Source organism: Theropithecus gelada, chromosome 9 (genome assembly GCF_003255815.1).
Source record: "Theropithecus gelada isolate Dixy chromosome 9, Tgel_1.0, whole genome shotgun sequence".
NCBI classification, from domain to species: domain Eukaryota; kingdom Metazoa; phylum Chordata; class Mammalia; order Primates; family Cercopithecidae; genus Theropithecus; species Theropithecus gelada.
The window spans coordinates 96,992,743-97,020,031 of record NC_037677.1 but is presented as its reverse complement, the minus strand read 5'-3'; the positions used below and the strand labels follow the sequence as shown (position 1 = coordinate 97,020,031).

General features: G+C 42.3%; 1 protein-coding gene across 1 annotated transcript; it reads right to left on the bottom strand.

Annotated features, from left to right (window-relative positions):
• Positions 1-858: 858 nt before the first annotated feature.
• Positions 859-24,756, bottom strand: WNT8B (Wnt family member 8B). The gene is made up of 6 exons (XM_025397356.1): positions 24,561-24,756; positions 5,536-5,569; positions 4,600-4,738; positions 3,470-3,595; positions 2,543-2,685; positions 859-2,326 (listed from the first exon to the last, which is right to left on the bottom strand). Exons 1-6 carry the CDS (start codon positions 24,626-24,628, stop codon positions 1,781-1,783), a joined length of 1,056 nt encoding a protein of 351 aa, XP_025253141.1. The 5' UTR covers positions 24,629-24,756; the 3' UTR covers positions 859-1,780.
• Positions 24,757-27,289: the final 2,533 nt, after the last annotated feature.

Sequence of the window (27,289 nt, the reverse complement as noted above, 5' to 3'; positions counted from 1 at the left end):
CCCCTGAAAGGAAGTGTATCCCGGGTCAGGAAGGGGAAACTCTCTCAGTAAGTGTTGGCAAGACCAGAAGGTATGTGGGTGAGGCCAGGGGTTTGGGATCTGACCTGGCTATTGCCTTAGTTTGGATTACGGGAACCCTTGACTCTTACAGGTGAGCCCCTAGAGTCTTGGCTTTTGTTACTTGGAGCCAGTCACACTGCTTTCTCCTACTCTGGGAGAGGAAGGTTGGGGTCATCTAACATCTGACCAGTTCTGCTCTAGAAGAGCTGCCCAGCCCCAGACCTGGGACTGTCCTAGGGCAAGGAAGCTGGCTGGGGAGCTCCTTGGGCTACAGACGGTCTGTCAGGGATTGGTTCTTCCCTACCCAAGGTCTTGCTCTGTTTCATAAACAAGTCCCTGCTGTGCTCCTCTCTGAGAATAAAACCAGAAGACTCAAGTACCACAAGCAGCAAGCTCACAGCTATTGAGTGAATGTATTAGAAGATTTATATAGATGATTTACTAATCCTTGGCAGCTTAGCCTCAATCCAGATAACTGCTTGGGCGACCAGGGAAGTGAGGCTCTAGGGAGGATGGTATCCTGCCAAGAGGGGAGGGAGGAGAGAGCCCACAGGTTGTATCTGTTACCACACCCCACCCCAATATCCTCAAGAATAAGTGCAGTACCTAGAAAAAGAGCACATATCACAATGACTGCAATAAATTAAGGTTCAAGGTGCTGAACTTCCCATTAGCAACAGTTTCATTGCAGGAAGTTTACTCATCGAAGGAAGATATCCAGTGCTGTGAATCCTGCCTGTTTGAGAACCAGGTTAGTGATAAGGAAGGGTCTCAGTTTCTCCTTCTTATGACCTGCCCCTAGAGGTGCAGACCAGGATCTGAACAGGAAAGTGGCTTTATTTACCTCAGTCTTGGCTCAGAGGAACAAAGATCCTTTGGGGAAGAAGAAGAGGTAAAGTTGGTTGCTAGGAGGAAGTAGGTCAGGAGAAGGTAGAAGGTACCTCTAAAGGGTAGGAAATGACTGTAATCTACCCTTAACGTATTTCCTAGACCTTTGGGGTATGTATCTAGAGTCCCTTGGGTGATTGTCTAGGAAGGTCATTGCCCCACTAGTAAAGTCTATCATGACATGATACCACAAGGATGAGTAGCACCCTTGGTGTTCAAATCAGCACTCCAGAGGAGCTCCCTCTTCCTCCATCTTCAACTTCTGCCTCTAGGAACCAACCCCAAAGACATGCTTTGCCGGGGCCAGTTTCCTCAGTTTTTCTGGGAAAGAAAGGAAAGGGAGAAGAGGAGAGAAAGCATTCAAGATTCCTGGGGAGTCTGGGTCAGCAGGTAGCAGGGGAGGAGCTGTGCAGAAGAGAGGGGCAGCAGTGGGCAAAAGGGCAAAGCTTTGGCTTTACCTGGGCCCTGCGTGTCTGAGAAGGGTTCTTCCAGCGCCTAAGGCTTGATAGGCTAGGTCAGACATTAGGGCTGCTAAGAAAGGGGAGGAGGAACACCTGTTCTCGTCCTAATCCAAGGAAGATCAGTAGCTCAAAGCCTGAGTTCTCAGTCAGACCTAGGTGTGGCTGCGAGGAGGCTTCAAACAGCGCCCTAGGAGAGCACAGAGGAATTGGGGAAACAGGCTGGAAAGTGGCAAGCTTCGGAGAATTTGCAGTCTCTCCTTCTCAGGATCCCTAGGTCTGGAGCGGGTTCCCCTTTCCCTAGGTTCCACAATTACTGGGGTCTCTAAAAGAAGCCAAGAACCGGTGGGAAAAGGAGGGGGCAGAGGAAACGCTTAGGGTTTTCTCCCGGGTTTGTGCGCAGCGCCCCCCCGCGGCCGCTCTGCGCGGCTGCAGAAGTACTTGGTGACCCGCCGGCGGCACTGCTCGCAGCGGACTGCGCAGCACCAGTGGAACTTGCAGTTGCAGCTGGACACGGTCTCGGCTCGGCGCTCCTCCACCGCCAGCCCGCAGTCCCCGCAGAGCCGGCGGCAGCTGCGGCGTTCCCAGCGACCCAGGGCCCGCCCGCGCCTCAGGCACTCTCGGCCTTCGGTGCCCAGCAGTCCTAGCGTTTTGTTCTCCAGGCAGTAGTCCGGGGAGTCCTCCAGGTGCACCAGCTCCCGGGTGGAGATGGAGCGAAAGGTGTCGGCGATGGCGCCGCGGCCGGCAGCGCTGTTGCCAGCACCCTGCAGCAGGTCCACCTTGAGTGCTGCGTGGTACTTCTCCTTCAGGTGCGCGCCCACCTCGCGGAACTCGGGCAGCTGCAGCCAACAGGTCTGCGTGGTGCAGCTGCCAGACACGCCATGGCACTTGCACGTACGTTTCATGGTGCCCTTCACTGCCTGGGGAGAGAGCTAGGAGTGAGAGACCCGAGCTTAAGCGCGTGGCGAGTTTAACTGCCCCTGCGGGAGTTGCGCCGAGTCTAGTTAGTTTACTGGACCAGCCCACTTGGTACCTTATTTTGCCAGTCTTTTAAATGAACGGAAGAGTTGTCCACACCTGGAGCTCGTAGTGGATGGAGCCAGCAGCTGCCTATTCCCAAGGGCTGCGGGACTCACCTTGCGGCCAGCCTCGTTGTTGTGCAGGTTCATGGCTGCCCGTGCATCCTGTCCTGTTTCCAGGGCATCGACAAACTGCTTGGAAATCGCCTCTCCGAAGCCCACATTGTCACTGCAGCCTCCCCACAGCCAGCCTTGGCCCCCTGGAAAAGTGCAGGGGGAGGACAGGTCATTAAGCAAGCGGGCGCAGAGCCTCCTGGGCTGCTGTTTCTAACTGGGTTCGGGGTGGGGGGTCCAGGATAGGAGAGGATTAAGGTTGGGCGAGTACCCTGTATCCAGATCAGTTGCCGTCTATATTTGTTTTTGCCACCTTTACACGCCCACTTCCAGGTTTAGCCAATCCCCTGCTCAGAGCTCAATGACGTAAGTAGTTGCCGAGTGGATTCTTTGCAAGGCGCCAGGACACTCCTCTGCCAACAGTGCCTCTACCCATGGGCAGAGGGTGCACGTGCCCTGCTGGTGATTGAGGTCCAGAAGGGACAAAATGGTGCCAAAAAGATGAGGAAAGCTCAAGCATTGAGTGGGAAAGGGGTACAATTGAAATATGGAACAATGATGTTGGAAATTGGTCAGGAGGGCACAGGATTGGAGACAGCACTGGAGGTAAAGAGTGGAAAGTAGACGGGGATAGGCAACACGGAAGGAAGTTCCCCTTGTGTTTGAGAGAAGCAACAGAGGAATCCCCAGAGTGTTGCTTCTTTATTATTATGTTTAAATTAAGGAAACTACTCAATGGGACAAGAAGGTCCTAAGCTACATTTAGCCTGGCTTGTCATTGTAGGGCTTGGGATCAAACTCGTTCACCCATCTTCCGCATGATTTTCTTCATATTTAGAAAAATACAGCTCTTCTTTACCCCCACTAGGCTTTTCATTCTTTATGTGAATTGAGCTGGCCTATGGTACCCATCCCCACATTACTACTCACCCAGTTGCCCATTGCGGGAGTCATCACAGCCACAGTTATCAAAATCTCCAAGGCTGCAGTTTCTAGTCAGGGTGTACATGACTCCAGCAGAACTGATGGCATGCACAAATGCTGTCTCCCGATTAGCTAGCAGGAACCAAAAATCCAGAGTTAGAGGGAAGGGTTGCAGCTTAAAGAAATACCAGACATGCTACCTTTCTTTAATAACCATCATTATATCCTCTTTCCCTAGCTCCATCCTATTTCCCCATCTTTATTATTATTTTTTAACTTTTATTTTTTGCAGAGAGAGGATCTCACTATGTTGCCCAGGCTTGTCTGGAACTCTGGGCTCAGTCTTCCTACTGCGTCCTCCTGAAGAGCTTGGGATTACAAACTTGAGCCACTGTGCCTGGCCTTCCCATCTTTACAATGTATCTTACCCTCTTCCATGGTCTGCTCCATCCCTGGAATTAGCCCTACTCTTCTCACCTCCTGTCATTTCAGGTCACACATTTTATGACCAGGTGACTAGGGTACTGTTGACACACATGATTGTAAATGATTTAGGTTGGAAAGAGCCTGAGGAAGAAATGGGGAGGGAGATGAATCTGAAGGCTAGGTTGTAAAGAACCCATCCCCAATTCCTCCTGGAACACTGGGGTCTAAGAGTCATGTGCAGTTAGTCTTGAAAAGAACCTCTGATTGGCAGCTCTTTCATTTACTGGCATGGCCACTCTTTATCTTATCTTCTCCATGGGAATCTGGCCTCCAAGTCACTCTCCACTTGCCCAGTACCTCTCTGCTAAGGAAGGGGCTAAGGGGTATGAGAAATTGTGACCCCTGCCTACCTCCTGATATTACTTACCTTGTGAGGAGACCTTTAGCCAACTGGGAGGCCAAGGATGGTATGGGATTGGGAGTAAGGCAATATCCATTTGTTGAGCAATGAGAGTGTTGAGAAAGAAAGAAAAAACTCTATAGGTGGGAAAAAGGAAGTAGAAAAGGAAAAGAGAAGATCCTGGAGAGGGAGATGACCTAAGAGAAGAGAGCAGGTGAGGAATAAGTGTGTCGAGGAGACAAGGGACTATCCCTGGGACTCTAACCTGTAACCAGGGGGTCCAGGGAGCTGTGGCTGAAGCTTTTCTTACCACTGCGAAGCCCACCATGGCTGGACAGCTGCAGAGCTCTCTCAGGGCAGTTCCAGCGGTCCCAGGCAAACTGATACTTGCATTCTTCAATACCACTCTGGGCACCAGCTGCCACACTGCTGGAGTAAATCAGGTAAGCCTGTAGGGACATAGGGGTAAAAACTCAGACTGAACTTAGGAGGAATTTACCCTAAACTGACCAAACACCTCCCTTCCTACTCACTCTCCCATCCCTCCAAAATAATGATGGAGTAAGCACTTTAAATATGCTGTCTCATTTGACATCACAGATAACCTGTGAAATAGGCACTATTTTATAGATTAGGAAACCGAGGCTCAGGGAATGAGCTAAAGTGATTTCCCCAAAGTCGCAGAGCTAGCAAATGGCAGAACTAGAAATGAAACCAGTTTTATCAGACTCTAGTCCCTGTCATCCTTTATTCACCTTTATTCATTAAACTATCCTGCCTCTCCAAAATGAGCCCAAATCACACAATTCATGAAATTTAAGCAGTTCTCGTCACATGACCATCTTAGAAAATAACATTTTGGAACTGAAAATGCCCATGAATGTAAAGATCATGTAGTACAATTCCAGCATTTTAAACATGGGAAACTGCATCCCACCACGGGGCACTGAGAAGGATGTGTGACTTTGCAGCCTGACACCTATAAAAGGCTGTTGACTTTTATGGCTCTGGAAATTCTAGCCATAAATTCAGAATTAGTGCTCCTGAGTTCTTATCTTGGCTCTGACAATGGCTTGCTATGTGGTTTTAGATGTGTCCCTAACACCCTCTGGGTCTTAGTCTTTCTATCTGTAATATATACAGCGTAACAAAAGATGTGGATATGATGAAAAATCTGTATTTATCATCTTTAGTCAACAGGCTAAGATTAGTGAAATCCGTATCAATTAAAGGAATTTGTTCTTACTTTTGGACCAGTCATCAGGAAATTGTTCACTGACCTATAAGAGAAAAAACAAAAACAGAATATAATGCAGAGACACCAACTTGTTTCTGCTTCCAAGAGTGGTAAGAATTACTTCAGCACATGTAATTAATAGGAAGAAAGGGCAACTAGTTTTACCCAGGAAACACTGTGCATAACAAACCTACTAAAGATAGTTTACAGCCTGGTGGGGTGGCTCATGCCTGTATTCCCAGCACTTTGGGAGGCTGAAGCAGGCGGATCACTTGAGGTCGGGAGTTCGAGACCAGCCTGGCCAAACATGGCGAAACCCTGTCTCTGCTAAAAATACAAAAATTAGCGGGGCACGGTGGTGGACACCTGTAGTCCCAGCTACTCAGGAAGCTGAGGCATGAGAATCACTTGAACCTGGGAGGTGGAGGTTGCAGTGAGCCGAGATCATGCCACTGCACTCCAGCCTGGGCGACAGAGCGAAATTCCATTTAAACACACACACACACACACACACACACACACACACACACACACACACAACTTAGTAGAAAAGAACATTAATAAAAGTAGTATAATTTCCTTGCATTTTTAAAGCCAGGTAAAATTTCTAGTACCATAAACTTGATAGTAATGGTTGCTGATTATTCTGCCATGAAGTGGGGAGAGAGCTAGCATTAACTCCTGACTATGTTCCTTATGCTCTACTCTCAGTATTTTATGTTGATCTTGTTAAATCCTTACTGTCTCAGGCATTATTATCTCTATTTTGCAAATAGGAAATCTGAGACTCCAGAAAAGTTGAACATGTGTTCAGGCTCACCCAGCTAGTGAGTGAGTGAAGCAGGATTTGAATCCAAGTTCATCTGACTCTATGGGATGTTAGAAGGATACTTCTCTAATTAGTAAGAAGTAAACAGTGGAATCTCTCTCTAGGGATTGAGTCATAATTAAACTCTAAAAATAAGTCATCTGACTTGGGAAAATGGCTTGGCTGCCCCTTTTAAAGCTAAAAATGGGCTGGGTGCAGTGGCTCACGTCCGTAATCCTACCACTTTGGGAGGTTGAGGTGGGTGGATCACCTGAATCCAAGAGTTCAAGACCAGCCTAGGCATCATGGCGAAACCCAATCTCTACTTAAAAAAAAAAAAAATAGCTAGGCATGGTGGTATGTGCTTATCATCCCAGCTACTCAGGTGGCTGAGGCACAAGAATCACTTGAATACTGGAGGCAGAGGCTGCAATGAGCTGAGATTGCACCGCTGCACTCCAGTCTGGGTGACAGAGTGAGATTCTGTCTCAGAAAAAAAAAAAAAAAACTAAACTAAACTAAAAATGAACTTGCCATATGACTCAGCAATTGCACTCTTGGGCATTTATCCCAGAGAAATGAAGACTTATTTTCACTCAGAAAGTTGTACCTAGATGCTCATAGCCACTTTATTCATAATAGTCAAAAATTGGAAACTACCCAATGTCCTTCAAAGGGTGAATGGTTTAGAAAACTGTGCTACATTCATACCATGGAATATTAACAATAAAAGGGACTGGTCTGTTGATACATGCAACAACTTGGATGAACCTGAAGGAAGTTACGGATGATTAAAGTCAATCTCGGAAGGATACGTACTGCATGATTCTATTTACATAACAATAGTGAAATAATATACATTATATAATTATAGAGCTGGAGGACAGATTAGTGGTTGCCAAGGATTTGGGATGGGGGATGGATGTGGCTATAAAGAGTAACATGAGAAAGTCTTGGGGGGATGGCCAAATGTCTTGACTATGGTTATACAAGGCTACACATGCCAAAATTGCATAAAGCCACACACATGAGTACATGTACAAACAAGTGCATGTAAAAATGGTGAAGTCTGAATAAGCTTCATGGATACTGTACTAACACTGTAAGGTGTTCACACTGGGGAAGGTTGGGGCAAGCGTACATGCGACTTCCCTGTACATTTCTTCCCTGTACATGTCTTGCAAATCTATAATTATCTAAAAATAAAAAGTTAAATATATATGTACATACACACATGATCTGCAGGGCTAGAGACTTGGAGAATGACCAGTATAGGCATTTGAAAATCAGAATCTATTATCTTTCTTTTTCCATTATAATGTGAGGAAGTAATGTGGGAATTATTATGTATTGTTCCATGAAATCTGGTGTACCCCTGCAATTCTGAAGGTCAATAAGATGCTGAACATCACCAGAAAGGGGACTGGAAATGAAATAGACCAAGAAAGTTTAGTCTCTTGGCAGGCCAAAAGAGCTTGACTGACTCTCTTCATACAAAACACATACAACACCAAAAATGTGAGTAGTTTTTGAAAACCAGTATTAACAAACTAAGAGGCTGCCATATGAGAAGATGAAAAAGATTCTAAACGAGTTGTAATAGAATTTTAGAAAATCAAAATTACTATGAAGTCTAGCAAAACTAAGGCCTATTTTTTTTTTTTTTTTAGACAGAGTCTCACTCTGTTGCCCAGGCTACAGTGCAGTGGTGTGATCTCGGCTCACTGCAAACTCTGCCTCCCGGGTTCACGCCATTCTCCTGCCTCAGCCTCCCGAGTAGCTGGGACTATAGGCACCCACCACCATGCCCGGCCAATTTTTTTTTTTTTTGTATTTTGGTAGAGACGGGGTTTCACCGTGTTAGCCAGGATGGTCTTGATCTCGTGACCTCGTGATCCTCGGCCTCCCAAAGTGCTAGGATTACAGGTGTGAGCCACCGTGCCTGGCCACTAAGGCCTACTTTTTAAAGCTTGGTAGGCAACGTTAAGTCAACTGAAAAGAAGCACTGGTCGGTCAGGTGTAGTAGTACCAGCAAAACACAAAATAAAATTCAGATGACTTAAATGAATTCACAATTTCCAAAGCTGTTATAGGTTTGGAGATGAATTTCTGATCCTTAAAGACATGTCAGAGGAGTCAGTGAAGCCGCTTTGCCTTGGGGAAAGGGGCCTGAGCTTGTTCTGACTCAGAAAGGCATTTTTTATGTTAGGAATAATGTTCAAAGATTTGGACATTACCAAGCCTGACATAGCTAGTTCCCATTTTCCTTAAGACAGAAATTATCAGGAAAGAAAACAAAACAGCAAAGCAAATTGAGTGACAAAAAGCTTTGCCATAGTCAGGGTGAAGAGTCTGCCTGTGAAAGGAGTCTAAATCAGAACTACAGGGAGTGATAGACAGAGATTCTAGAGAATTATTTCCTGGAAGATTCTACTATATGCAAAGATTTGTATGATGTCCTGGTCTAGCCCAACTGATCAATGAATGAGACTTAATTGAGCACCTGTCAGGGAACAACACTATAGGCCTTATTTGGACAACATTCCTTTAAAGTGATACGTGTTTTTGTTTTGTTTTGCTTTGTTTTGTTTTTCTGAGGCAGAGTCTCGCTCTATCTTGCCTAGGCTGGAGTGCAGTGGTGCGATGTCAGCTCACTGCAGACTCCGCCTCCTGGGACTTGTGTTTTTTTGTTTGTTTGTTTTTTGAGATGGAGTCTTGTTCTGTCTTGCCCAGACTAGAGTGCAGTGGCATGATCTCGGCTCACTGCAGCCTCCGCCTCCCAAGTTCAAGTGATTCTCCTGTCTTGGCCTCCCAAGTAGCTGGGATTACAGGCGTGTGCCACTATGCCTGGCTAATTTTGTAATTTTAGTAGAGACGGGGTTTCACCATGTTGGCCAGGCTGGTCTCGAACTCCCAACCTCAGGTGATCTGCCCACCTCGCATCCCAAAGTGCTGGGATTACAGGCGTGAGCCACTGCGCCGGGCCGACTTGTATTGTTAACCTCCGAGTTATTTGCAGACATATTTGAACCTTATGGCTGGCTTATTCATATCCAAAATATCCTATATTAAGAAAAGACTCATCTGGGTGTGGTGGTTCACGCCTGTAATCCCGGCACTTTGGGAGGCCAAGGTGGGCAGATCTCGAGGTCAGGAGTTTGAGATCAGCCTAACCAACATGGTGAAACCCCATCTCTACTAAAAGTACAAAAATTAGCCGGGCATAGTGACGCATGCCTGTAATCCCAGCTACTTAGGAGGCTGATGAAGGAGAATCACTCGAACCCAGGAGGTGGAGGTTACAGTGAGCCGAGATTGCACCACTGCACTCCAGCCTGGGCGACAGAGCGAGACTCCATCTCAAAAAAAAAAAAGAAAAGACTGTCCTGTAGTGAGTACCAAAGGAGGAGGATCTTGTTCTTGGTCAATGAAACAATGGCATGGTTTCCTTTTGGAAGTAAAATATAGATTTCAGAAAATATAGTGAGTTGTGAGAAGATGCAAAGAGAACCAGAAAGGAAGGAATTTAAGTGTTTGTATGGGTGCCACCTAGGGACAGTTATGTGATTGAAGGAAAGATGCTAACAAACATTGAAGATGTAAATTTGTTTTAAGATATAAATTTTAACAAATGGAGGCTGCTATGTAGACAGAACATGGTAAAACCATTATACTCCCAGATGAAGGTACAAGCTTCCCATTTCCCATGAGGTTGTACAGTTGCTGACACTATTACCCAGATTCAGGACCATTCAAAGAGTTCATGCCTTCCTGAACCCTCCCACCTCTTCTCAGATGTTTGCTTGAACTCTAGGTTTGCATATCCAACTGTATTCTTGGCATCTCTCCTTCAGTGTTTAATATGCATCTCAAACTTAACATGTCCAAAACTGAACTCCTGATCCTTGCTGCCACCACCCAAGCCTACCCCTTCTGTAGTCTTCTCCATCTAAGTAAAGGACTGTTCCTCCTAGTTACTCAGACAAAAATCATAACGAGTCACTTTTCTTTTTTGTTCTTTTCTTTTTATTTGAGACAGAATCTTGCTCTGTCGCACAGGCTAGAGTGCAGTGGCACCATCTTGGCTCATTACAACCTCTGCCTCTCAGGTTCGAGCAATTCTTGTGCCTCAGCCTCCCAAGAAGCTGGGATTACAGGCATGTGCAACCGTGTCCAGCTAATTTTTGTATTTTTAGTAGAGATGGGGTTTGGCCACATTGGCCAGGCTGGTCTCGAACTCCTGACCTCAAGCAATCTGCCCACTTCAGGCTCCCAAAGTGCTGGGATTACAGGCATGAGCCACCATGCCCAGCCAAGAGTCATCTTTGACTCCTTTCTTTCTCTCACATCCTGTTTCAGTCTGTTCTCAAATCGTGCTAGCTCCAACTCAAAATATATCCAGCATCTAACCAGTTCTCAACACCTTCGCTGTTGTCACCCTGGCTCAAGCTGTCATCTCTTCTCTGGATTACAGTAAAAGCCATCTGATTGACCTCCCTGCTTCTGCCTTTATTCTCCCAAATTCTATTTTCAAAATGAGTGGTCTGTTTAAAGATTGATACCTTTAAAATACAGATCAGATGTTGCCACCTTCTGCTCAAAATCCTCTAATAATTTCCTATCTCACACCAAACAGAAGTCAAATTCTTACTGTGGTTTATAAGCCCCTACACAATCTGGCCTCCATTTATGCCTCTGACCTGATCTGCTGCTTTCCCCTCACTACTCTTCGCCAGCTGTGCTGGTCTCCTTGTTGTTTCTCTCACCCACCAGGCACTCTCCAGCCTCGGGGTCATTGCATGTTCTCTGTTCCTGGAATCCTGGAATGCTTTGTACTCAGATATCTACATAGTTTGTTCCTTCACCTACATCAGCCTTTTAATCACATGTGTCCTTCTCCCTGAGGCTTTCCGTCATCATCCTGTTTAAAATCACAACTCCATCTCCCCCATCCCCTTTCTCTGCTTATGAACACTATATGCTTTACATATATATTTATTTACTGTTTGCCTCCTCCCACTAGGCTGTAAGCTTTATTAAGGCAAGTTTTTTTTGTTTGTTGATTGCTCTATTTTGTTCATCAAATATTACCAGTGCCTTGAACAATGTCTGGCAATAATAAGCATTTAATGATGTTTATTAAATGTATTTTAATGTTTGTTGAATGAACGAATGCAGGAACCCACATTTAGGGGTGGTAGTAGGAAGAAATATCGTCTGAGAAAACTCTAAAGGAGCTGCTATCTAGAGAGAGAGGGGGACTTCCTCATTTATGTGCATGGTTCTAACAATCATGATTAAGTGATATCTCCCAAAGCCTTAATTTCAGCCCTGACTGCTTTCTTGAGATCCAGAGCTGCATTTCCATGTGAAAGTTAGATTTCTCTACTGGGAATGTTTCAAATTGTGAAGACGGTTTATCTAAAAGCTAACTCATCTTTCCTACCAAACTAGCTACTTCTCCTGACTTTTATTATTATTATTATTATTATTATTATTATTATTATTATTAATGGAACCACCATTTTGCCAAGTCTCTACCAATTTGCTGTCATCATCCAATAGGTTACCAGGACTTATGTGTATTGTGCCTCTCATACTTTTTGCTTATCAGCTCCCTCTTTTCTACTCTTACTGTCACAGTCTTAGCTGTGATCTCCCACCTAGACCACCATAGAAGTTCTGACTTCTCTGCTTACATTGTTTACCCCCATTCCAATACAGGTATAGTCTTCAGCTAGACCAATCTTCTGAAAGACTGATTCTGATGTCATTCTTCTGCTCAAGAATCTTCCACAGTTCTCCAACTTTTGGTACTCAAGACCCTCCATAATCTGACTACATAACCTTTCCAGTCTCGTTTCCCATTAAATATCCCTACTTGTCCAATCCTCTATTCAGGCTGAACCAGTTGCTATTCCTGGGCCTCCATGCATTCATGCCTCTGTACCTTTGTTCGGCTGTTCTGCTAAATCTCACCTATTCTTAGTATTTGCAGCCAGTGGCTCTGGGGCAACTGGATATACACATACAAAAGGATTAAGTTGGATTGTTATTGCACAACATACATTTATTTAAAATTGCAACTCCCCATCCCCTTTAATTAACTCAAAATGTATCATATACTTAAGTGTAACTGCAAAAACTATAAAACTCTTAGAACAAAGGATGCGTGTAAATTTTTGTGACATGGGGTTCGGCAGTGGTGTTATAGCTATGATACCAAAAGCACAAGTGACAAAGTAAAGCACAGATAAATCGAACTTCTTCAACATTAAAAACGTTTGCACTTCTAAAAACACCATCAAGAAAGCAAAAAGATAGCTCACAGAATGGGAGAAAATATTGGCAACGCAGTGGCTAGTGCCTGTAATACCAGCACTCTGGGAGGCTGAGGCGGGCAGATCACTTAAGGTCAGGAGTTTGAGACCAGCCTGGGTAACATGGTGAAACCCTGTCTCCACCCAAAAGTACAAAAATTAGCCAGGTATGGTGGTGCACGCCTGTAGTCCCCCGCTATTCGGGAAGCTGGCAGGAGAATCGATTGAACCCGAGAGGTGGAGGTTGCAATAAGCCAAGAATGTGCCACTGCACTCTAGCCTGGGCAACAGAGCAAGACTCCATCCCAAAATAAATAAATAAATAAATAAATAAATAAATAAAATTTTTAAAAAATCAGCAAGGGACTTGAATAGACATTTCTTCAGAGAAAATACACAAATAGCCAATATGCACATGAAAAGATGCACAATATCACTAGTCATCAGGGAAATATGAATTAAAAACATGACAAGGATTTGCACCCACAAATATAGCTAAAATAAAAAAGACAACTGTTGGTGAGGATGTGGAGAAATCATACATTGCTGCTGATATTGTAAAATTGTGCAGACACTTTGGAAAATAGTCTGCCAATTCTTCAAAAGGTTAAATATGAAGTTACCATATAAGCCAGCAATTCCACTCCTAGGTATATACTCATGAGAATTGAAAACATATGTCCAACAAAACTTGTACATTTATTTTCATAGCAGCATTATTCATAATAGCCAAAAAAAAAAAAAAGTCTATCAACTGAGGGGGGGATAAATAGAATGTTTTTGTTTTCTTTTCTTTTTCTTTTTTTTTTTTTTTTTGAGACGGAGTCTCACTCCGTTGCCAAGGCTAGAGTGCAGTGGCGTGATCTTGGCTCACTGCAACCTCTGCCTCCCAGGTTCAAGCAATTCTGCCTCAGCCTCCCAAGTAGCTGGGATTACAGGCGTCCACCACCATGCCTGGCTAATTTTTGTATTTTTAGTAGAGCTGGGGTTTCACCATGTTGGCCAGGCTGGTCTCGAATGCCTGACCTCAGGGGATCCACTTGCCTCAGCTTCCCAAAGTGCTCAGGCTACAGGCGTGAGCCACCACGCCCAGCCCTTTATTTTCTTGTCTTTTTTTTTTTTTTTTTTTTTTTTTGAGACAGAGTCTCGCTCTGTCACCCAGGCTGGAGTGCAGTGGCCGGATCTCAGCTCATTGCAAGCTCCGCCTCCCGGGTTCACGCCATTCTCCGGCCTCAGCCTCCCAAGTAGCTGGGACTACAGGCGCCCGCCACCTCGCCCGGCTAGTTTTTTTGTATTTAATAGAGACAGGGTTTCACCGTGTTTGCCAGGATGGTCTCGATCTCCTGACCTCGTGATCCGCCCGTCTCGGCCTCCCAAAGTGCTGGGATTACAGGCTTGAGCCACCGCGCCCGGCCTTTTTTTTTTTTTTTTTAAATGTAAACAGGGTCTTTCTCTGTCACCCAAGCTGAAGTGCAGTGGTGCCATCATAGCTCACTGCAGCCTTGAACTCCTAGGCTCAAGTGATCCTCCTGCTTCAGCCTCCTGAGTAACTGGGACTACAGGTACACATCACTGTGCTAGGCTAATTGTTTAATTTTTTGTAGACAGGATCTCACTGTATTGTCCAGGCTGATCTCAAACCCCTGGCTTCAAGCACTCCTCCTCCCTCAGCCTCCCAAAGTGCAAGATTACAGGCATGAGCCACCATGCCCAACCCATAATAGAATATGTTTTGATCATAGAAAGGAATGAAGTACTGGATACATGCTACAACATGGATGAACCTTGAAAATATCATTCTGAGTGAAAGAAGCCAGACACAAAAGGTCATAAATAATATGATTCTATTTATATCAAATATCCAGCGTAATTAATCTCATGGAAACTGACTAGATTCACAGTTTCCAGGGACTGAAGGGAGGAGGAATGGGGAGTGAATGCTAATGAATAAAGTGTTTCTTTTTGGAGTGATTAAAATGTTCTAAAATGGATTGTGGTGAAGGTTGCACAAATCCATGAATTGGCTAAAAAAATCATTGATTTGTTAAAGGGTGCCTTTTATAGTATGTAGATTATATCTCAATAAAGCTATTATTTAAAAATCTCACTTATTCTTGAATAAGTACTAGTGCAAAAGCTACAACCAGCACGCCTTGAAGCCTCACAGCAAGTTCTCTCTGTTTCATATGAAGGTTTCCCTTTCCTCCTTTATACTCGACTATAAGTATGGGCTGCCTTAATTATCTCTGTATACCCCCCAGTTCCTAATCTACTACTTTGAACATAGTAAGTGCCTATAAAAGTGAATTGAATACAAGGATTTTGAAATAAAAAAGATAGATCATCAGATGCAGCAGATAATGTAAGGAGAAAAAGAACTGCAAAAAGATTTTGAGAAATATAAGAAGTCTGTGGCAAGCCAGTGCTCCCACTAATTTTTTAATGTAGTGAGCAGATGACTGTGCTACATGAGCAGATGATCATACTACAAGAGTATTAGAGAGTGAACACTGAGCATATGTACACAGAGGTTAGTGCTATAATCAAACCTTTAGCAAAGTTAATCTGACACACTTAGTGCTGTGTATAATTGTTGCTGTGCTTCACAGTAATTAGGCATAAGTGGTAAGCGATTTACATAAATCACTGTGGTTAGTTGTGCTTTTACACTGCCAAGTCAAAATTTTACAATTGTTTCTTCTCCTTGCGTTAGCAGTCCAGTATACATGTGTGTATACGATACAATATAAAGTTTAATCATATCATGTAATAATAACTAGCATTTATCAACTATGTGAGGAACTCTCCTAAGTGTTTTACCTGTATCATCTTTTTAAATTTTCAGAGCAACTCCATGGGGTGGATACTCTACTTTTCATTGAGTGTCTATTCCATGCATACCAAGTACTTTTATTTATTTATTTATTTATTTATTTATTTATTTATTTATTTTGAGAGAGGGTCTTGCTTTGTTGTCCAGACTCAAGAAATCTTCCCACCTCAGCCTCCCAAGTAGCTGGGACTACAGGCACATTCCTCCATGCTGGCTAATTTTTTTATTTTTAGTAGAGATGGGGTTTCATCATGTTGGCCAAGCTGGTCTTGAACTCCTGACCTCAAATGATCCACCCACGTTGGCCTCCCGAACTGCTGGGACGACAGAGGTGAGCCACCGCGCCGGGCATATTCTTATTTTGTATTTTTCGTAGAGACAGGGTCTCATTGTGTTGCCAGGACTGACCATGTACTTTTAAGTGTTTTACATATTTTAAGTTCATATAATGATCACAATTATATAAGGTAGAAATTATTATATCTTTCATTTTACAGAAACAGAGACTGAAACATAGAGTGGCCACCCAGCCTCATACAGCTAGGTAAGTGGTGAAGCCAGGACTGGAGCCTAGGCAGTCCTACTCTAGAGCATGCACTCTACCTGCTGTGCTTTTCTGCAGCCCGTATTTCCCTTGCTCTTATTCCCACTGTCTAATCCAGGACTCCTAATTCCTGAAAAATCCTTGGTAAATATTTCTGAGCGGCCTAAGTGATGTTTTGCACACACTCATGAATACACTCAGTTAACTATCACATCGTCTCTGCTAATTTTTTATCCTTTCATTGCACCAGCCTACTGCTTCTATGTCCACAAAAGAACCACATCTGCCAGGGCACAGGCCCTGCTTTGTCTGGGTAGCATGACATCTTCCGGGCACATTTTCTAGGCACTGTTGTTGTTGCTCACACTGGGTTCTGTGTATAAAAGAGTAGGGAGAAACAAATACTAAAGGACACTGTAGGCAGAGGTGGGGAGGGGATACAGCGTATGGCTTCATGACAGGGATATGTTTTGAGAAATGTGTCATTAGGTGATTTTGTCACTGTGCAGACATCATAGAATGTACTTACACACACCTAGATAGATAGCCTACTACACACCCATGCTTTATGGTAGAGCCTATTGCTCTTAGGCTACAAACCTATACAGCATGTTATTGTACTGACTACTGTGGGCAATTATAACATGATGGTAATTATTTGTGTATCTAAACAAAACATAGTCCGGGCGTGGTGGCTCACGCCTGTAATCCCAGCACTTTGGGAGACTGAGGCGGACAGATCACCTGAGGTTGGGAGTTCAAGACCATCCTGGCTAACACAGTGAAACCCCATCTCTACTAAAAATACAAAAATTAGCTGGGCATGGTGGTTTGCACTTGTAGTCCCAGCTACTTGGGAGGCTGAGGCAGGAGAGTCGCTTGAACCTGGGAGGCAGAGGTTGCAGTCAGCCGAGATTGCACCACTGCACTCCAGCCTAGGTGACAGAGTAAGACTCTGTCTCAAAAAATAAAATAAAATAAAAAATAAAAAACAAACATTCCGAATATGAATCAGCAGAATTTTATGTTTTCCTCTTACCACCCAGGACTTTCATCTTAGTGCCCTGTGATCTTGTTTTGTTCTGCCTCTCATCACTTTCCCCACAAATCTTTACGTAATATTTCTGACTTCTCCCCAACCTTTAATCCCATCTCTTAATGTCCATAAAATATCTCTGAGTCATCAGCTGGGCATGGTGGCTCACGCCTGTAATCTCAGCATTTTAGGGGGACAAAGTGGGTCAATTGCTTGAGCCCAGGAGTTTGAAATCAGCCTGGGCAACATAGTGAGACTCTGTCTCTACAAAAAAAAAAAATAAAAATCATAATAAAGATGGAGAAATGGGATGGAGCTCAGAAAAGAGGATGTAACGATGATATTTTTAAAAGGCAGTGAGACCCTGTCTCTACAAAAAATACAAAATTTAGCCAGGTATGGTGGCACACACCTACAGTCCCAGCTACTTGGGAGGCTGAAGTGGGAGGATCACTTGAGCTAGGGAGGTCGAGGCTGCAGTGAGCCAGGATTGTGCACTCCAGCCTGGCTGACAGAGTGAGATCCTGTCTTTAAAAAAGTGTCTCTGAGTCATGAGGCTCAATTTGGTCTACTTTAGGAGAGAGACGTCTGATTACTGAAATTGGAGTGCTGGCCCAGGGGAAAGGAGAAATGGTAGTGAATGAATGTGAACTGTAGATCTTCTCTATCTGAAGATTTAGCACAGAAGGCATATAGGGCAAAGGATTAAAGGCTAAGGGGAGGATATGGAGTAGGGAAGCTGCCTGGGGCTATAGCTGGCAGGTGCTCCAGTGATGCAGCTTTCTCTTTGAATTCTGACAGCAGCTTTTCACTCCATAGAACTCTCAAGATGCCATGGGCTGCGGAGAGCCCAAAGATAGCTCTTCTGAGTGAGTTTCCTTGTGACTGTCTCTGTTCCACAGCATCCACATGTCTGACCTGTAGAACACACGTGCACGAGCAGACACAAAGGTATGTTCACACATGTGCCCCCACACACAGTTACATAGAAAGTAGGTCTTACTAATAACTGTGAAATACTATCCCATTGGTCCCCAAATTTTCTTCACTACTCTTATCTGATAATACCTGAGGGTATTTGAAATCGGAACTATTCACTGTACAATTTGAGAGAGTTAAGTTTAAAATGCAAATATTTTTCAAGGGTGAAAAGCATGACTAATTCTTGCCCATTCCAAAGTATTGAAATCAGGCTTTCCTATTTAACTAGGGGAAGGGATTAGGAGGGAGAAGTTACAAGGTATCTGAAGTCTTAAAGGGAAGAGAAGTATTCAGACTTTCAAAATCAGATTTCCTCTTACTTAAAAATACGTCAAGAGGGAACAAAGCTGGTATCAGTGGAGGGATCTATTTAAGTATGGCAACAGAACACAAGCCAGATTGCACAGAGTGAAGAGTTATGACATGAAAGCAGCTAGTGCTGACTCGTTGGAGGAGGACGGCATTGAAAGAAAAAAAAGAAAGGAGAAATGATTGCAGTGGAGATTGGGGCCAAAGGAAGGTATTTTTCAAGATGAGTATAGAAAGAAAACTTCAGGAATGCGTAGCTTTTGGTCATATTCCCATAATTATTTCACCAAATTAAAGTCCATTTCTTTCTTCAGAGGCAGTTCAGCCCTGTAAAGCATTCTAAAAATGTTTTTTATAAATGTGAATTTTTTATATAATAATGCAGTGCCCTAAAATATGAAAAGAGAAAACCAGTCTTGTAAGCCAATTGACAAAAAATTTTTTTTAAAAGTTAAACAGGTCTGACAGTCTTAACAGTAGTCCTTATATTAAAAATGTATATTAAAATCCCACATTATCGCAAATCCAGCCCTTGCCAAATGATTGTTGGCAAAGGCCATGTCATAGCCCACAGGACAACTCTATACCATGGATCTTTGCAAAAGAAGCTCAGGCAGATTCCTTCACAAGTGAAGCACAAATGTTCGGGGGATCATCTTTTTCCCTGCAACTGATATGTCATTTGCATTCCAGGATATTTTATAGAGTGATAGGTTATCTTCCCTGTCCTCATTTCCTTCCTTCTTTACGTATTGTAGTAAGCGCTGCTGAGAAACGCTAAGCTACAGAAAAGCACTTCAGCACTTAGCATCTAAATGAGGACTGTGGCAGGGATAAGCTATACTCACGCTCCTTTCCTTGGTCTCTAAGTGAGAGCTGCTAAGGAACAGCTCAAGCCACCATTCCCAGAAAGCCTGGGATCACGGGAACTTTTTCCGCAGTCATTATGGAGGCAGAGAATTCCATTTTGTTTTCTGATCTTGTTGCCTTGGTCCCTGCAGTATAGACTCTAGAAAACATTTGTGTTCTCAGTTGCATCGATGGAAACAATATCAGTTTATATCAGTATCAAGAAGGTAGGTGTACATGGTAACTCTAAGAATTATCCTGTAAAACAACTAGGTGAACAGTTTAAGGTTGGAAAATTGACAGGCTTTGGCACTTTAGTGCCACTTTTACTGCTTAATGGAATTAAATCCAAATAGATGGTAAAATGTTCTCTCCTCAATCTGATCCAACCATCAATTTCTACTGCCTTTGCTAATCAACCACAGCTCCAATAGAAATAAACTCAAACATGTATTTGAATGACTTATTCCCTTTTGCCAATTTGTGTTCTTGATCTTCTCCCAAGGGCAATGGGAGAAATGTACAATGTTCCCCAAACTTCATTCTAATTACTGGCCTGGGTCTCTCAGACAGAGGACACATAATCCTTTTGCTATCCCTCTTTTTCCTATTTTGAACCATGGTGGTACTTGGAAGATTTAGACTAAGAGAATATGCAGTTAAAAATGCTACAGAAAGTATAGGTAAAACGTGATTGGTCAGAGATTGATAATGGTTGAAGCTGAGTTATTGGGATTTGTTATATATGCTGTTCTCAACCTTTGTAAAAACATGTTTTTCCCTTAATGTGAAAATTTTAAAACAAACCCAATTATTCTGAAAAGCAATAATCTACAGAATCTGGGCTCCACCAGATGCCTTGGATTAAGGTGAGGAAATACCAGACAGGATAATGTGGACAATCTATTGGGTCACTACTTAGTGTCCTGGATATTGGTAAGGAATGGAACCTTCGAAGTGTGGTACGATAAACCTAGAGAACCTGACTACAGAAAAAGGACTGAGATTTAGAGCAACAAAAGGTAATTGCCATTTTGAATGAAGGGGGAAATTCCTCCTAATGTAGGATGGTGTCAGTTTGGCCTGGAGAGTGTAAGAATTTCATCTATGGAGCTGCATAGAAAGACTGACCTATTGGCCCCCTTATAGGGTCTTATTGGGACTACCAGAATATAGCCCCATAATGTGCTGGTACCATAGGATGCTGAAGTTGCGAAAACAACCTATTTTTAAAAAGCGAGTTTGGACTGGTCAGATGATGGTGAATTTAAATGATCCCCTTATGATCTGATTTTCTCTTGGCGTGGAGAAAACTCTAACCTAAGAAGCATACAGAGAAATGAAGTGATCAATAACAGGGGCTTACAATAAAGATTAAGAAAAACAAACCATAAAAGTTTGGCTTATAATGAGACTGAAGCGTCTGTCCACAGTGGATGGTAGTTTGCGTTGAGAGGTCCTGGGAGTGCAGGTATATTTCAAGTGGGAGGCAGTGGGGAATGTTATTTATGTGACCCAAGCTCAGGGTTTCCCCCAGCTGTTAACCCAGCCTGATCTTTTACTGAGTAAAAAAAAAAAAAAATCCACTTTCTGAAAAATAAAGATTTATCCTAAGAAAAATTATATTGACTTTGTTCTCTAAACCATATGAATTCTCCCCCCCTTTTCTGATGAAAATAGACAAGCATCATTGGAGCCCAGAAAAAAAGGAATTTTATTAATAGTCCCAAGAGATAATAGTATCACCCGACATAGAGCAGCATTAAACCAATTTTCCCAGCTGGGAAAAAGGAAAAAAAAAAAAAAAGGAATATATTTCCATGGAAGGAGAGGGTTTGGATTAAAACTCCTTTTCTTCTGGTCCTTTTTTAATGCCCCATTTGTCACTGTGTAGTAGCACACAAAGGAGATCCTTCTTTGTGTCATATTGTCATCCACCAAAAACTAAAACTAAAACGAAGATGCATCTTAGAGCATCCTTGTTGTCACTCACACAAACTGGTCTCATAACAAGAGCTGTAATGAAGTGTCTTTTCCCAGGATCCTCACAGCCTTTGTTGTTATTAATAATTATAATAATAATAGTGATTGTCTTTCATGACAAGAGAAATAGAGATTCTGGAAGGAAACACATAGGGCTCAAGTTGTGGAGGCCTTCAATGATAAACCTGGGAATTAAACTTCTCTGGTTATGTCTCAGAGCCCTCAGACCTTCCTACAGTGCAACTGCTGATCTAGCCCACCTCAGAGCTACTCCACAAATCCCAGCTTTTTTTTTTTTAATGGATCAGGCACTTTTTTTTTTTTTTTTTAAATGAACCAAGGATGCTATTAAGTGACTCTTTTATACTGGCATTTTTTTTTTTTTTCCAGATTCCAAAGCAGTTCCTCACACTTTACTTTTTATTTCTCTAACTTTGGATATTCCCAGCCTCTTTGAGGATGAGAATCCTCCCCTATCGTGACAGTTTTAGTGGATCCTCACTTGATCATATATGGTTTTTTTAAATCTGTTAGTGGGAAAAACTCAATATGGCAAAATCTTATGACAGAACCTCAGTATGAATTCAGTAATTTTTAAATGAGTTTGTATTTTATTGTTCATAATATACACCTAAGAGTAGTAGCACATAGTGTGGAGATCAGGAGTTTCAGCTTTATGCAATGCTTGGTGAGAATATGGATTCAAAGACCCTCCTCCAATAACTGATTCCTTTGCCAATCAGGAGTCCCACATGTCATCATCAGATGAGATTTCAAGAGCCATAGAAAGGTTACTCTAAAACATGCATGTAGAGGACCAAAAGATGATGTTTTTCAAAAGCTGCCTTAAAATCCAAAGATTTTAGACAAATTCTTGCCCTACTGCAGAAGAGAAATGGACCCTGTTTAAATTCCTGCTGCAGACCTTTGGAAAGAAGTAGAGGTGGTGACTTCTGCTGAAGAATGAGATCAGAGCTCTAGTTTACTTCTGTGTCCCGGGGCATCCTTCTGATTTGGTGACTGAGTTAGGTGGGGAGAGAGTGAGAAATGAACAGAACTGGGTAAGACTCACTGTCATGATGACATATCATTTGGAGTAAAATGGGGCCAACCAGTTAAGGTAAAACACTTTCTAGGCCTGCTCATTCCAGATGAGTAAGTGCATTGGAAGGAAAATCGAATTGGTTCATCTCTGGCCACCATTATAATCATCATCATCTGCTTGGCTTATCATACATTCTCAGTCTCTTTCTTTGGAGCCATAAGGATTAAGACAAACAAATTCAAAGAAAAGAATTTTCTCAAGTTACTAAAAGACAGTTCTCCTTGAAAGTGTCCCAATTATAAAAAATTGTGGCAAATACTTTTCAAAGATATCATCTTGGACTGATTTACCTAGTAAAACTGCATATTATAGGTGAATGCCATCATTATTCTCTCCTTTTCAAGCCCAGGAATTTCTGTTGATGGACTCTTTTAGGCAGTAATTTCAGGCAGGCCTACAATTGAACAGCCAAGCAGAAATTGTGGTTCTCTATTTGTTAAATGCTTTTGAGGTCCTTACATAAAAGGTTGATAATGAAGTATTAAGAGAAACATTTCAAAGGCTATGGTTGGTCAAATTTCTCTGCATGGCATAAAGGGGAAGATGACCTTATGCAAAACCCTGATAGTTTCATTAGAAGCATAATCAAGATTTAATGTTAAATTTAAAAATCACTTTTCAAATCCCACCACAAACAGATTCTTGGTGAAGTACAAATGTTTAATTTAAATTGGGGCTTATAGGAAAAAGCAATTAAAATCTAATTGTGTTATAAAGGAGATTTGTACATTTTCTCCTCAAAGTCAGGCAAGGCGAGAAGGGGTTCTTAAACCCTGTTTTTTTTTTTTTAAATTAGAACTTTCTTTCACGTCTCTTTTTCCTTTTTTCTTTTTGAATCCAGACACTTGAATTTGGACAGACAAGCAACCCAGCCACCTTTCAGTGTGGCTGTGTCAGTATCGGAATGAAATGAACATGACCCCCTCCAGCAGGGAAGGGAACACACAGTAAAGGTATTTTTTATAGAACAATTCTTCACACCGCCCTGGTGACTAGGGAAAGGAATCTCGTGTTTCTCTTTTGCTGATACTGAATCAGCTGAAGAATACCATGAACATCAGTAGAAGTGCTCTGAAATAGTCTCCTCTCCCTTTTGTCTTTTTGTTCTCATGAAGGGGAGAGAAGAGAGACTTTTTTTTTGAACGTTGAAATATTTAATTAAAACGCCAATTAAAAATGGACTAATTGGTGGTTCTGCTTATAATCAGAAATGTTGCAGATTATTGTATTAACTTGCAAATAGTTTTATGAAGTTGGCATACTTCTTATCAACACTTCAATAAAGACAGCTACACTCATTTACGATAAAAATATGTTTTCAATTCTCAAAGGAAGCTTATCTCAGCAAAGAAATTTCTTTTCTTGCTTCCTCAACAGTTTATGTAGCAATTGGATTTATATCTTTGTTAAATAGATGGTCAAAATGAGAACTGATGAAGAGACAGACTGAGCTCATATCTGAACTGGAGAGAAACTCCAAACACCCTAGCAACCTGCATTCTGTATGTTATTGTGTACTGGTGTATTTGCTTATGAACAGTTGCATGTATAGATAGTTTATGTGGTTTCCAAGAGCTAAATGAGAATGGAGATGATATTCTTTAGCATTTGTGTTTATAATTTACAAAGCACTTTCATATACATTATCTGATTTTCTGAACCATTTAGAAATTTTTGTAAATTGAACAAATTAAATAAATTTCTCAAGACCTTTAGATTTCTAAAATATCTGGTTTCAAACATGTTTGTTAACCCAATGCCCGCTTAGTGGTTCAAATAAAATTTTTTATGTCTAGGAAATGACAATTTGAGCAATTACTTAGAATATCCTGAAAAAAAAATAAAGTCAGAAACTGCAAAGTAAGATCCCATTGAATTTTGTCTCCAGACTTTACCTCAAGATCAGATTCAACACACGGTAGAACTTGCTTTGAACTACCTTCCTCCTCTCTACAATGCTGACATCAGGATTTCGTGAAAAGGGCTGCTGTCCATTTTCCCTCAAATCACTTTGGGGGAATATTTGTGGAATAGCAATTTATAAAAATAGGAACCCCCCTTCCCATCATTTAGTCCTTTATTGGTAGGGGTCCTAAAGGTTCACTAAAATCAGCCATAAATTTAGGAAGAGCCCTACCCCATAGAACAGTTTTTCCTAGGAGAGATCTCAAGGCTTCCTACATTTCCGGAAATGAAATGAGCTTTACCCAACATATTACATACACTTACCTATTCCCAGCTCCAGGTAAGAGTCCAGGTTACTTACCAGCTGTGGCTGAGTTGGAGGACACAGGTGAAAAGAGAGATGTACACAGAAGGCTTTGAAAGAAACATAATCCTCTGGAGTAACAGCTAGAGAAAATTCCAAAAAACTGGGAGATGGGTAAGCAAGGTGGAGAAATATTCTCCTCGGTGGCAGTGGGATGGAATTCTCAAAGCCCAACTTCCTTGGTGTGTAAGCGATCCCAAACAGAGTTAAGGGGAGGTGAAATGGAGCTGCCAAACGTCCAAAGACGAGATTATCTACTTAATTAAAGGTTTTTTTTTCCCCTCTAAGTCCTTCAGCCAATCAGAACTCAAGTGCCAGAGAAAGATTGAGTCGATCAAAAGAACACTCCAGGATCCTCCCAGACAAATGCAGAAGAAGGGGACCAGGAGAAAGAGGACAAAGAAAGAAGCGGGGGGAAGAGACATAGCAAATCCCCTCCACACAATCAGTGCGTGGAGTCTCTTTCCTCCCTCTTGCCTATCCCCTCCCATCACACCACAACCTTTCCCCACCTATGCACACTTACACACAGACACGCACACATACACACACAACACACACACACAGAGCCCGGTCCCCAGAAGGGATCCAGAAGGGACTGTGCTTTACTGGTTGTCCTTTGTAGCACTTTGAGACTGAATTTGCATTCAGGATAGCTTTTTTTTTTTCCCCCCAGAAAAAAATACACTAGGTGCAGGTGAACCTCCGCCCTCTGATTTGAGAATGTGGGGATGCAGTCCTACCATCTAGTGTGTTTTGTCTCTAAGTTAGAAAGGCTAGAAACTTCAGGAAGCCTGATGGTTGTTTCTTCCTTTCAACTTTTTCATCACACAATTACTTACCGAATACCTATTTTATTCTCGACACCACCCTAGGCATTGCGGAAATTTTTAAAAATCAAAACATAATTTCTGTCCTAACGACATTTACAGCCTAGTAAGGTGACAATGAAATAATGCAGTTTAATAAAGTATTAAATAGCTACAAACTGCCTATTATGGTGTAGGCTTATTTAGGGGAGGTTTTCTGAAGAAGGTAGAATTTGAGTTTTGAAGAAGGGAAGAGATTTCAATAGGCACACAAAGGTGACCTCAAAATCCCTACTTTCTTAAACTCAGGTGGTGGAGCCAGGAGGGCACCCAAGCCCTTGCTCACACTTCTTTGGGACTCTGCTCCTTCTGTTCTCTAGAGGAGGGTGGCCTCAGCCACAGCGCTGGGGATCCTCAAAAGGCTCCAGACTGGTATCTATGTGGCCATATAGCCCCATCTTTAAAAAAAATGTCAATTGACTTTTGTGGGTACATAATAGGTATATATATTTTTTTGGAGTACATGTTCATGAGATATTTTGATACAGGCATACAATGAATGCATGATAATCACATCAGGGTAAATGGGTATCCATCACCTCAAGCATTAGTCCTTTGTGTTACAAACAAGCTAATTATACTCTTAGTTACCATGTACAATGAAATTATTATTGACGATAGTCACCCTGTTGTGCTATTGAATACTAGGTCTTCTTCATTCTTTCTAACTATTTTCACACCTTCTATTTTAGCATCCACATCACCTTTCTTAAGGTCTCCCTGAGACAATGGTCTTTGTTCTCTTCTTTTATTCTCGTTTCTCTTGCTCCAAAACCCTCTCTGGCTAGACTGAACGAGAAAATAGAGAATTAATACACAAATTCACTTTCTCTATTACCCAGGCCAGATGATTTAGGGGGTCTTCACCTCAGTATCTTAACTGTGTAATTTTGTTGTCCACATGGAATCTTCTAGACCAAGTCTTTATTTGGAACTCCAAACCTTATTGTGAGATGAGCTTGGTCAGTTGTGGCTCCTACACAAACAACTTTAGGTCCTTCTCTCTCTTCTTTCAGAAAGGGAGCAGTAGAGTCTATTTCAGGCCAAGAGTCAGGTCCTAGGAAGATAAGGAGCAATGACTCCTGGATTTCAGCCTTGACTTCTTCCCTGACCACAGTTTTTGCCATTTACTTGACTAGAGAACTCCTAGGGGATGCAAAAATTCATTGGGAGGTAGAGCAGATTTGGGCAGTTTTTGTGTGAAAAGGGAGAGCTAATTTAAAACGAGTTTATTGAGACACTGTCCCATCCCCTCAGAATTTCTTCCACAAAGGAAAAAGTTAAGACTTTTATTGTTTGTGTATTTATTTATTTATTTATTTATTCATTCATTCATTCATTCATTTATTTTTAGAGACAGGGTCTCGCTATGCTGTCCAGGCTGGTCTCATACTCTTAGCTTGGCGAGATCATCCTGCCTTGGTCTTCCAATGTGTTGGGATTACAGGCGTGAGCCACCATGCTTGGCCTACTTTTATTGTTTTCCACAAAATCAATACATTCTTATAATAAAAACTTAAACATGACAGAGATAAAGAGTGCAAATCCCCTTTCATGATCTGCCTTCTCCCCTCTAGGATAACAGCAGTTAAGTTTTAGATGGTCTTTCAAGAGGTTTTATATACATATGTAAATGTGTATGTAAACATTTTCCACAAAAATGAGATTATATAAATTATATTTTGCAAATTGCTTTTCTCATTTAGTAATACACAACTTTCTATGTTAGGGTCTAAAGATCTCTTGGCCGGGTGCAGTGGCTCACGCCTGTAATCCCAGCACTTTGGGAGGCCAAGGCAGGCGATCACAAGGTCAGGAGTTCGAGACCAGCCTGACCAACATTGTGAAACCTTGTCT

Coding starts and splice junctions, on each gene's coding strand:
- WNT8B (XM_025397356.1), bottom strand. CDS start 24,628: ATGTTTCTTTCAAAGCCTTCTGTGTACATCTCTCTTTTCACCTGTGTC. Junction 4,739..5,535: donor TCCTGATGACTGGTCCAAAA/GTAAGAACAAAT, acceptor ATGTCCCTACAG/GCTTACCTGATTTACTCCAG. Junction 2,327..2,542: donor ACAACGAGGCTGGCCGCAAG/GTGAGTCCCGCA, acceptor CTCTCTCCCCAG/GCAGTGAAGGGCACCATGAA.